The sequence below is a fragment of the Rutilus rutilus genome, assembly GCF_951802725.1.
Source record: "Rutilus rutilus genome assembly, chromosome: 13".
Lineage (NCBI taxonomy): Eukaryota > Metazoa > Chordata > Actinopteri > Cypriniformes > Leuciscidae > Rutilus > Rutilus rutilus.
The window spans coordinates 26,855,750-26,868,741 of NC_140218.1; the positions used below are offsets into that span (position 1 = coordinate 26,855,750).

A 12,992-nucleotide genomic window follows, 5' to 3' on the forward strand; every position below is an offset into this window, starting at 1 on the left:
CTGATTGGAGAACATTTGTGGTGAGATCTTAGCAATTCCCCAGTTTGTGGGCTGCTTCTACTTTACCTTAGAGGTCTAAATTCTTTACCATCTGGCTCCACCACCAACTTTTTTGATTTAGATCTTCAACTACAGGGACAGATACAGAATCTCAGTGGCTTGTTTTGATTGGTCTGGGGGAACGTTTTCACGACAACGATGTACTAAAAACGGAAACGGTTTTCCTTTGCGTCTTTCAGACCACAACGTTGGTCAAAACGATACGCGTTTACACGGATCCAAGAGAACGCTGTATTCTGCTGCGAGGCCAGTAGTTGGCGATGTCACTACGTGCCTATAGACTGAACATGTAATACGCATGCGCATGACATCACCGTTTTCATAAGTTCACGTTTTTGTAGTTTACACGGAGATGATAACGGCATCGTTTTCAAAAACGTGCACTTTAAAACCCGTTTTAAAAAGTTTGCGTTTTCAGGCCCCCAAAACGCCGGCGTCGTGTAAATAAACGAACGTGTAAATGGCTCAAAAAAGTGGAAAAAACGTAAAACAGGAAATGATACCATAGAGAAGTCTTCTGCAGGCTTTTATTTTTTTACCTCTATTACTTGGTTTTCAGAGCTATTTGAAAACCATGTGACATTTTTTCCCTTTTTTTTTTTTAATCCTGAGCACTTGTATATGTCACTGACCCCTAAATGTCAATCGGTGTTTATGTTCCTGTAGGGCTTTCCATTTAGAGCTTGCATGTACCAATGTCCAAGTTGGGCTGGAACACAAAGTTCGTTTCATTGCAGGATATTGCGCACAATGTGAGGATCTGTTGAAGCTGGAGCTATTTTTGGAAGAGAGGAGAGTGCAGAGGTGAAGAATCATGGGAAAATTGGTCCGAGGGTGTGCGTTTCACCCAAAATACAGACTTCCCTCTTGCTTTCTGTCATTTCTGTGTCTGTTTATGTCCAGATTGTCTGTTCAATTCCTCTTCTGTTCTTTCATTTGGGATTGAAGGGGAGGGTTTTCTTTCTCAAAGGCTGTCCTTTTTGCTGGAGAGCTTTGGCATGCCTGTTCTGGATGGCCAAAATTAAGTGAACAGTCCCTCCTTGTCTCTGCTCCGCGTCCCGGGGGCCGTCCCTACCCTGACGACCCGCTCTTGGCACACTGTCGGCCGGGCAGTAGGTTAGTCTGTTGACGGGTGGGTGGTGCAGTCACACCTCGGAGAGCGCTGGACCTGAGAGACGTGATTTTGCACACTTGGTTAAAAGGGGTGGGGTTACTTAGTGCAGGTAATGGCACGCTGATTCTTTTTTTTTTTGTCGGGTCCTTGACCCTTGTGGACTTTAGCACTGGAAAGGTAAGCTTTATAATGTGCGTTCTCTGCTCACCTCACTAGGACACACAGAAAGCTCACTTTATTAGGGCTAAATTACATGCACACTAAATTAATTAGAGGACAAGTAACTTTTAGTTCCATCAGGTGGCATTAATGATTTCTTTCTAAGCTTTTAAAGTGTTTTTATGTGAGTACCGAATATGTGAGTACCGAAGCACTAATATATTGTGTTTAGGGCTTTCAATTTAACTTATTTTAACTTTAGTACAATTAATTAGAGAAAATATACTGCAGGTCAGTGATAGACTATTCATCTATTTAATCACCTGCAACAATAATGGCTTTGTATCATTTTAATTTTGATGCTTTTTTTTAACCAAATATCGATATTTGTGTTTAATTGCACATTTTTTGATTGATTAATCGCCTAATGATGTAATTATTACTTTAAAAAAAACATTTGACAGCCCTATTTTTTTATATTTTCAGTAGTTTGTGGCATATTTGGGTCTCCAGTTCAACTGAATATATATATATATATGCTTCATTAATATTTGACAGTTTATGAGGGATTAAACTTGAAAATGGTTTAAAAAAAACTTAAAAACCATATGAAACAAGCATGAATACACGTCAACTGAGCACGTGTTTTCAACTAGATTTTTTTTTTCTTTACATTTTTTGTCGTGGGCAGTTTTATGTTATTGGTTAAAGCTAAGGAAAATGAATCGAGTACAACATGGGAAAACCTGGAAGCTGAAATTAGTGGAAAGAGAGGAAATCCAAGCATTAAGGAGCTGTAAAAGAGAAACAGAAAAGCAGCTGATGATTTTCATTTGGGTGAGCTTTCTGAACTCCTGGAGTAGCCAAGCAAATCAGATCTTGCTCTCACTCTCTCACTGTCTCTGTCTCTGTCTCAGTCAGGGATAATAACACAAGACAATCTGGTTTGATTAACCAAGAAAGTAGGCTTTCTTACTAACTGTGGAGGTTTAAATGTGACTCTTTAATACATAACACATACATAACGTTTGTCATGGGGCACATTTACAAGGGCATTTGCTAACGTCTGAAAGCAGCTGATCTTGAGTGTTTGCTCAAAGCGAATGAAAGACTTGCTCCTCTTATTAGGCAATTATATTATGGTTTCTCAACCGTATTAGTCATACTGAAGATGTCACAGTACAGTCAAAGAGACAAACGGTTATGACCCTATTAAAGTGACATCTCAATGTGGAGAGGCCAGGCTGTGGTGACAGATGTAGTGACCAGTAACAGACGTTCCTCAGCTTCTCAAGTGGTTTTGCTTCAGGAACAGATTTTACATTGGACATCGAGTGATGTCCGAACGCTGTACCGTTTTTGCCAATTATTTATTATAAAATATTACTAAAAAAAAGTCCTTAACATCATTCAGGTTTTTTTTTATATTATTATTATTATGAACTATATAGGTCCAATATGCTAAGCTTTAGATGTTTTAGCTCATTCCTATGCAGTTGCTTGAGTCTGAACGTGTTCTAGGATGTTATTATGTTCTTGGTGGTTGCTAGGGTGCTGCTATTTATTTGTTATGATATTCTTGGGGTTCTGGGTGGTTGTTAGGGTGTTGCTATCTTTGTTATGATGTTCTGGTTGGTTGCCAGGGTTATTATGTGGGAAGTTCGGGGGTCAGGGGTGCGTTTCCCAAAAGCATTGTTAGCCAAATGTGGTCGCAAGTTCTGTCGTTATCAGCATAGTTAAACGAGTCGTGTTTCACGAAACCATATTTCTAACGAACATTCGCAAACAGCAGCGTAAAGTTGTGTGGTTGGAACAACAGCTCTCGACCTGTGTTTAGAAGCATAGTTTCTTGTTTGCATGACATGTGGACTCAATAAATCCTTATCTTGAGCCAAATTAGCAAGCTGACATTCAGTACAATCTGTATCTTTTACATACAAATGTCATTTACGTCTTTTAGTTTGTTAAGAGATTTAAAGCATGTGCACACGTGCTCTAGTACGTATGTAGGACCCTATGATTGAATCTAGAAATAAAGCAAAACAACTGAGAATAATGAAATAGTCCTCAGATGCCATGTCCGTAATTTACAGCAAAACATCTAGCGTTAATTCGATCTCAAACAGATTCATTAGATTACTTAACTACCTGAGTGACATCATTAACCAACGTGGTTGAACGGCCAATTTGCGACAGTATGGTTTTGGGAAACAGTCGTGACTAGATAGTTGATTTCTTCAACGAAGTATCATGCTATAGTAGTTAAGCAGCGAGTTACGTCGTTGTATGGGAAACGCACCCCTGGGTGGTTGCTAGGGTGTTGCTATCTGTTTGTTATGATTTTCTAGGTGATTGCTAGGATCATTATGTGGAAAGTGGGGTGTTCTGATGTGTTGCTATGTGGTTATTGTGATGTTCTGGGTGGTTGCTAGGGTTATAATGTGGGTAGTAAAGTGTTCTGGTTGGTTTCTAGTTCATTGCTAGAATGTTCTATGTGGTTTCTTGGCTAGAGATCACATTTTTCATCTATTTTATTATGCAAAAGGGAATTTTTTTTTTTACTCATTAAACTTGGATTCAAAAAACATATTTTAACTTTAAAAAACAACACACTTCACCTTTAAGTATGTGTTCTGCAGGAGGGTGTTCACAGGTGATAGTTGGAGATGCCATTGTACTTCAAGACAATGGCTGAAGAGTGAAGGACTCAAGTGGCTGTATGTGATGGTGCCAGCTCATTGAAGCAGTGACTATGGCACCTAACGGGCACATGCTGCATTTCTCGCCAGCTGTCCAAACAGGGTCCAGAGAGAGAGAGAGAGAGAGAGAGAGAGAGTGGAAAAGAGTGCTAAACTCCTCTACCTCTCTGCCAAATGGAAAAGTGCACATCCAAACACAAAGCTGCATTATGTTCCTCTGCTGGGACGTCATACACAGTTAAAACCAAACCAAACCGAGTGTACAAACATGGTGCATTATGCGATTGTGCTGTCTGCTAGTCTTGGTCCTAATCAGATGTGTTAACATTACATATTGGCATTTGAGGAGGGCGCTTGGACGTGAGGCGTTTTATAGTCCGACGCTACACGAAAGGATTGTTACGTCGAGTGATTCAAAACGTTTTCATCAAGTTTCTCACCGCAGTTGCGTCACTTTCAGATAAAAGGTTTTGTCGGGTTTTTGTCTTTGTTCTTAGCATTGAAAGATGAGCTGCTGTACAAGGAAAGAGAGACAGAGGCCTGACATCCACAAGAGAGTACAGGTCAGTGAGGGGAATCGGACGGTAGCGATGACCGAGCAGAAAGCAAGAGATTTATTTGGAGAAATAGTGAACTAATGACAAAATGACAGGATTTCAGAAGGTGACTGAGGGAGAAGCTTGAGTTGAGTTGTCTCTTTTTTTTTTAAATGTTGTGTTTGTGTTTTCCAGGCGGGGAAGGGCGAGCCCCACGTCTTTAAAGAAAAGACCTTCAAAAAGAAGCGCCAGTGCGGGGTGTGCAGGCAGAGCGTGGAGAGTTCGGGCTCTTTTTGTCGAGGTGAGTGACATCTGAACATTATTGCAAGGGGTTTTAACACTTTATGTTGCCAAGGACACCCATATATGGGTCACCGTGATTTTGCAGAGTAAGACATGTTCCTGGATCAACATATATTAACATATATCTGAAAATTTGGTCCTACTCCTAAACCTAACCCTACTACCCATAACTTATCCCTAAAATCAGAATAACACTGATGTATAAGCACCTAATCATGGTTGTAAACCTAATCTTGACATAAACTGTAAACTTGTCCTCTGCTTGTCCCTCAAATCTGATTGGTTGTTTGGATTGTTGTTCCAGGATCAACAAAGATGTTGTACAAGGAACATATTGCACTTGGTGAAATCACTGTGGGATTTTTATTTATATAAAGATGTATTTCTGTCTCACAATTAATGCTGAGCAGAAGTGTGTTATTATAAAGATAACATGTTATTTGATATTAGAGATTAAATAATTTATGAAGTTAAATATTATCTTGAAAATGTTTATTCTTAATACTAATCATCTTTAAATAAAGTTTAAAACTGAAGAGAAATATTTATTTTTTACAGCACTTTTCACACTAAATCCTGTTACAGTTTTACAGTTAATTTTAAGTTACTTTAAATTTACTTTCAACTTTTTTTTGTCAAAATCTTTCCATGCCAGTGATGTTGTTAGCTAAAACTAATTCTAAAATTATATATTTTTTATTAAAACTTATTTTATTTTATTAAAACTTATTTTAATAATTTTTTATTAAAACTTATAATTAAAACAGTTTTTAGTAAATAAAATAAAAATAAAATTAACATGAAAACTGTAAATATAAATAAAAGCTATTTAAATATATTAAGAAATACTATAATAGTATATAAGTAATACTAAAATAACTTCTATTTCTTTCTAAACTTTTATTGGTATTTTTAATAATCAAAAGAAAAAAGATTTAGAAGAAGGTTCAAACTCCCATGAATCTAATAGTTCACTAGTCTAGGGGGTTCCCCAAGATTCTCGGTAAGCCACTGATGCCTAATGAAACTATATCAAACCTAGTCAGTTTTCCTTCCTAACCATCGCATCTCTCTCTTTTCCGCCCACAGTCTGCAAAACAGCCACTCACAAGAAATGCGAAGCCAAGGTAAGAACATTTTTCCCATTTCCCATAATGTATTCATGTATCAATGTCTCTTTCACTCCCTCTTTAGATTAACATGGGTGTATAAACTGGGAGTTTCTGTAGTTAAAGGCTCGCTCTCTGTGTTTCCCGCACTGAAGGCCTCCCTGTGTTGGGGCGGCAGTGTTGGCAGCCGCACCCCAGCACCACACAGCCGTAGTGAAAGACTCATTGATAAGGCCAATGGATGCCAGCACTGGCACACCCATATCAGGCACGACTCCAGAGGAGCACCTTGGGATCTAGACTCCCAATCCACGCTGTTAAGCTGTTTGCTTTATTCACAGTTACTGACCTTGGATAGAGTAACTACTGTGATACCCAGTTTTATATAACTTTTTTCGTCACTCCTTGGCACTGGCAAAAGTTTGGTCAGTGTGCAGAGAAACAGTGAGTGGTTTAACATGGCACATGGTTATTCAATCAGCAAATCGCCAAACCACTGAAGCGCTCTTTATGACGTAGAGAGTTTGCCTACAGCTGTATCATGCAGGGAGTTGAGTCATTTTCAGGTGTAAGTGTCTGTAATTACTAGGTTAAATTATGTGCAATGGATGTACTTCAATGATTAAGTGGAATTTCTTCAAAACGTACTTTTTGTAAGTGTCAGATGTGACAGATAGCATGATCCTTGTTTTACTCTCGTTTGTGTTAAGTTTGTATCCTGTGTGGATTTGGTTGAGCTAAATACTAGTGATGACTGTCTGTCTTGATTCATGCATGCTCACTCTTCTTTAGACATCTGGATGCTTGTTCGGTGACAAGTTCATGCACCAGTCTTGGCGAATCAGCGCCCTGAGTGTTGGCTGTGATAGTCATCATCTTTGTCCTAGTAGGGACTGTCCACCCGAGAGACCACAACTTGAAAGAAAACTGAATACCTTATTGGCCCTCTAGAGCGTTGACCAGCCCTCCCTCTCTTAGCACCTCGCAAGACAGAACAAAGACAAATTTCAAGTACACTTAAGCCCTCTTATAGGATACCATGGCAGTGGTCCAAGTCATGGGTTCAGGGAGGGTCCGACTAACTCTTGCTCCATATTATGAAAACGTGAGGCAGCGTAGACTAAAAAAAAAAAAAAAACACTGAGCAATCCTGCAACGCAAACCTCAAATCTCACTTTTTAAACGATTACACACTGTATTTGACCCTAAACAGTACTTCATTTCAGAGTATAACCTGCAGATGTTTTATGCAGCACAGCAGAAATCAACGTAATCCTTTCTCCTCTGCTCTTTAATATAGAAAATCCACTCAAACGCCATTCAGCTGTTTCATGTTCCTCTCTTAAGCTTTTGTCCCCTCCCTGGGCTCTGTCTCATTATTAGATGTGAATGGTTTTTTATTCACCTTCACATAGCACTGGCCTTATGGGATTTTACACAGATTTGGAGCTGCACACTTAGATGGCTTCATCTGTGAGTTGAATGGGAACGTCCATATGTTAAACGCTCTTCTAGAAATACAGATATGTGGACCATAGAGAAAGGGAAAGGAGCCAAACACTTTATAGAGGAAGCACTCTCAAGACACAAATGGCTAGTTAACTTCAGAAGACATTGGGGAGTTATTAAACTCCAACCGCTTGAGTCGTAGAAGTCCTTATGGAGTTCCTTATGAAGTACAGTGTGACGACAGATTGAGATGTGATCTCTGGCCATGTTTTACCTGTTAATGGCAGTTTCTCAATAAAGTTGTTTGAGTATCATGTAGGAATTGGTCTGGGTGATCGTCCACCAACCAACTCGATTATTGATTTTTCTCATTTATGTTTCTTCAACTTCTGTCGTGAGCACTTTAGTGGAAAATGTACATTCATGAGCATATCTATGATGCTTAAAGGACCTTTCACACCAAAGACGATAACTATAAGAAGTTGAGATGACACTTCAGTTTTCTAAATAGCATTTAAATAGTCTATTTAAGTTAATTTTTTGAGTCAATATAAATATCCCAGCCTTCTCCAGGACAACAGCTGGCAGCCGATGGTGTTTATCAGGACTGACTCTTTGCTCTTTTGATTTAAGACAAATTCTATTTCTATCCATCATTGTTTGGATGAATTGTTCACTTGAGTCGTACAGTAGAGATGAGCTGGCTGTGTCTGGTCTGTAAGCAGTAAACATAGTTTAACCACCGCTAGCGTAGCCTACAGTGACGGTGACCAAAAGTCTCAGACCTCAGTGGTCTGTTAATGTTTTTTCTTTTACCCAATTACATGGAAAACCCCGGTTCTGTTTTCCCGAAATGCATTTCCTGAAAACAGAGATGAAAGTGAATTATTGTCAGTACTGCTCTCTTTGTTTGTGTGACTGTCTGGTGTGATACACCCTCGTCTACAACCTTTAAACCACAGGAAATAACCTTCAGCCCACTAAGAAGCGATTGACTCATATTCAACTTGTTTTTAGCATTGAAGATCAAGCGTATAGCTGTTACGAAGTCAAATTGACTCAGCTCAATTTGCTTAATTGCCTGAATGTTGACATTGTCATGTTCAGATCACGCCTGTGGAGGATGTTATAAAGTTTCAGGCTGTAAAGGTCAGATTATCTGTTGAGTAAATCTGTTGAAGCCTAGCACATGTAAAAAAGACCTAGTGTGCTGCCTGCCTTTGTGAAAAGGTACTTTTATGAGTACTTATTATGGAAATAATATAGGCTACTATAAAATAATAAACTTAAGAGCGAACTGAATATAATGTATTCTGAAATGGAAAAGTGCTTTTTGACCCACTTAAAGTGATAGTTCACCCAAAAATGAAAATTCTGTCTTCATTTACTCACCCGAGTTCATCATTTACTTACCAAACAGTTGATGGGCCCCATTGACTTCCATAGTAGAAAAAAAACAAAAAAAACCTATGGAAGTCAATGGGGCCCATCAACTGTTTTGTTATAAACATTCTTCAAAATATCTTCTTTTGTGTTCAGCAGAAGAAAGAAACTCATACAGGGTTGAAACAACTTGAGAGTGTGTAAATGGTGGCAGAATTTACATTTTTGTGTGAACTGTCCCTTTAAGTAGGACTTAACATCTTTATATGTAATTTCATAATTACTTCTATTGTCTTTGAACTGCAGTTAAAGTGTCCTAATGTACTGACAAGCATTTATGGTAATCTAAAATGTACATTTAATGTAATATCTTTTGAAACTTGTGTGTCATGTATTTAAATATATTTTTAATGACACAGTTCCAATTTAGTACATTTAAAATATATTAAACTTTAAATGTATTATTAAATAACACACTAACAGTTAAAACACATCAAAATAAGTGCACTTCTTTAAAGCATTAAAGCAAGTTATTACAGCAATGATTTCAAATGTACTTTAAAGTAATCTTAAATGGATTTTTATTTAATTAACATATTATCTGCAAGTACAGTTTCCATCCATCCATCTTCTACCGCTTATCCGGGGCCGGGTCGCGGGGGCAGCAGTCTAAGCAGGGATGCCCAGACTTCCCTCTCCCTAGACACTTCCTCCAGCTCTTCCGGGGGGACACCGAGGCGTTCCCAGGCCAGCCGGGAGACATAGTCTCTCCAGCGTGTCCTAGGTCTTCCCCGGGGTCTCCTCCCGGTGGGACATGCCCGGAACACCTTCCCGGGAAGGCGTCCAGGAGGCATCCGGAAAAGATGCCCGAGCCACCTCAACTGACCCCTCTCGATGTGGAGGAGCAGCGGCTCTACTCTGAGCTCCTCCCGAGTGACCGAGCTTCTCACCCTATCTCTAAGGGATCGCCCAGCCACCCTGCGGAGAAAGCTCATTTCGGCCGCTTGTATCCGGGATCTTGTCCTTTCGGTCATGACCCACAGCTCATGACCATAGGTGAGAGTAGGAACGTAGATTGACTGGTAAATCGAGAGCTTCGCCTTGCGGCTCAGCTCCTTCTTCACCACGACAGACCGGTACAGGGACCGCATTACTGCAGAAGCTGCACCGATCCGCCTGTCAATCTCCCGTTCCATCCTTCCCTCACTCGTGAACAAGACCCCAAGATACTTGAATTGGCAGGAGCTCTCCACCAACCTGAAGGACTTGAGGTGCTGATTTTCATCCCAGCCGCTTCACACTCGGCTGCAAACCGTCCCAGTGCATGCTGGAGGTCCTGGTCTGATGAGGCCAACACGACAACATCATCCGCAAAGAGTAGAGATGAAATCGTGTGGTCCCCAAACCCGACCCCCTCCGGCCCCTGGCTGCGCCTAGAAATTCTGTCCATAAAAATTATGAACAGAACCGGCGACAAAGGGCAGCCCTGCCGGAGTACAACACGCACCGGGAACAAGTCTGACTTACTGCTGGCAATACGAACCAAGCTCCTGCTCCGGTCGTACAGGGACCGGATAGCCCTTAGCAAAGGGCCCCAGACCCCATACTCCCGGAGCACGCTCCACAGGCCGCCGCGAGGGACACAGTCGAATGCCTTCTCCAAATCCACAAAGCACATGTGGATTGGTTGAGCAAACTCCCATGAGCCCTCCAGCACCCTGTAGAGGGTATAGAGCTGGTCCAGTGTTCCACGACCGGGACGAAAACCACACTGTTCCTCCTGAATCCGAGGTTCTACTATCGGCCGGATTCTCCTCTCCAGTACCCTGGAAGTACAGTTTGTCAAAAAAAAAAAATACTTTAAAGATTTGCATATTCAATACAATTAAGCACACAAGGGGTCAAGGGGCAGCATTTTATGGTAGGCGTCTTTATATATTGCTTTAGCCAAATTTTAATTCTTCACCTTCACATGTATCCATCCAAGAAGGCAATCCCATAATGCATTTCAACAAACTTATCCAAATAATCCAAAAAGGCGGATTAAGATGCGAAAAATAAATTATTAAAACGCTATAAATAAAAGATTACAAATAATTATGTTAAAGGGATAGTTCGGCCAGAAATAATATTAAACCCATGATTTCCTCACCCTCAAGCCGTTCGAGATGCATATGTCAATCATTTTTCAGACGAACACATTTTCAGTTATTTTAGAAAATGTCTTAGATCTTTCAGTGGTTATAATGTCAAGTTATGGGGTCCACTCCTTCAAGTCCCAAAAATGTGCATGCATCCTTCACAAAAGTAATCCATCCGGCTCCAGGGGGATAAACGAAGGCATTCTGAGGGAAATCCGTGTAGGGACTACGTCATACGTCAGCATTCATCTCCCGTGAACGCGCGTCGACCGTTGCCGGAAGCCAGTTATTTTCGTTTATAAAGTTTTAAATATGTAGATTTTTACGACAAAACCACTCGGATTTCCCTCAGAAGGCCTTCGTTTATCCCCCTGGAGCCGGATGGATTACTTTTGTGAAGGATGCATGCACATTTTTGGGAATGCGAGACAATTGCTTGGCAAGTGAAGTTGCTGTATATGTTGAGCGTTCCAAATCCCTCACTTTTGAGTGTGCTGTTTTAGCACATCAGATCAAAACTCCTCGCATCCTGTGAACGGTAAGGGAGTTTTGGTTCCATGCCACTGTTGCCTTGGCTTTTGGCTTGCTTAGTTGGGGACATTTCATATTTAACAGTATTATTGATCTGCCTTACTTACTGTAAGGTGGACAATGATGCAATTTTCTTCTAGAAACAAACTTTGTTGTATTATTTTCATGTTATCACTGTGAAGCTGCTTTGATACACAATCTGTATTGTAAAAAGTGTTATATAAGTAAAGGTGACTTGACTGTATGTGCCAGAGTGGAAAATTCTGCCCATGGAGAAAAAGAGTTGTAGAAGGAGGGGAAAAAAATATTTACGGGGGCCAGAGAGGGGAAAAAAAAGAGAAATAGATGGTAGAGTAGCCCGTCAGATGCAGGAAGAATCATTCCTGCCACTTTTCAAGGAAAGAGGATCCTATTTCCTATTGTGTTGGTCATGGTACTGGAGAAGTGGGATATGAACTGATATAAATGAGGGAAGTGAATGGGTGGGCTCTTCCAGTAAATCTCTCATTTCATCACCCCTCTTTATAAGCTCATCAATGCCATGTGTTTCCCAAGCTTCCCCCAGGCCAGTGTGTGTATATATGATTCTAACTGTGTGTGTCTCAGCTTTGTCTAAAGCAGTGCTAGTTTCGTTTTGCATCATTTAGAGGTTGGCGCTCTGACTCAGAGGTCTGGATTACATCCGACTCCTAATGTTGGGTAACGAGGAGAGATGTATGCCAAAAGCCTACACTAACAGAACTAACAGGGTATAAAACCATGATAGCATCAACTGCTGATGCAGTCTAGGACGTGGTGTCGTGCCATTTAAGCTGTAGACATCTCGAAACATGGGGCTTTTTCTGTCCTCCAATTGCGAAGAAAAGATCTGGAATGTGATTCCAATAGCAAAACAAAGGCTGGTCTGAAGCTACAGCTGATGTGTTGGCAGATGCTATATGAAAAGATCAAGCTGATGATTCATTAAGCAAACATCAACATCAAGCTGACATTGTGCACAGTGTGAGTTAAACACAATTTTTTTTGTGCCATTTCCTTTTTTATTTTTTGTCACAATATTGCATTGATGCTTCAGGCCTTCATTAAAGTGTTTGTGCCGTTCTAAAAGTCCCTAATTTTGTTTTTGTACGTTGTACATGTCCACGTCTTTGTTTTTATAGCATCCATGAAGGATTGTATAAACAATCATAACAACTAGCCATGCTAGCAGAGGTGGGATTTTTCCATTGCTCGTATCTGCTGATTGTATTCTGTTAATTGTTTAGTTTTGTTTATATTTGGAAGGAATGTATTTACTTCGGTTTATTCATATCTTACCTTTTTGATAGGCTGCTTCACTCTGGAGATTTGTGATTCCTGTTTAGTTTGGAAATAAGACAATAGAAGGGGTGAGCTAATATTGAAACTCCTATTAGAGAGACTAAAGGAGAAAGAAGAAGATGTTCATTAGAAGATGAGCTCAGACTGGTTTATGTATGCATTGTGTCTGCTGGAGTTTGGAGAGTATA

At 40.2% G+C, this 12,992-nt stretch overlaps 1 protein-coding gene across 5 annotated transcripts in view; it reads left to right on the forward strand.

The window, feature by feature from the left end:
- tns2a (tensin 2a) overlaps positions 1-12,992 on the forward strand; it is a 57,577-nt gene that overhangs the window by 15,855 nt on the left and 28,730 nt on the right. For 4 of the 5 annotated variants that reach the window (XM_084427602.1, XM_084427601.1, XM_084427603.1 and 1 more), the window contains exons 2-3: positions 4,764-4,869; positions 5,961-5,998. In XM_084427602.1, the coding sequence (XP_084283728.1) occupies positions 4,764-4,869; positions 5,961-5,998 (144 nt within the window). Of the gene's footprint in view, positions 1-4,529; positions 4,596-4,763; positions 4,870-5,960; positions 5,999-12,992 lie in introns of those variants that run through there. The other variant, XM_084427605.1, reaches the window with a different exon arrangement.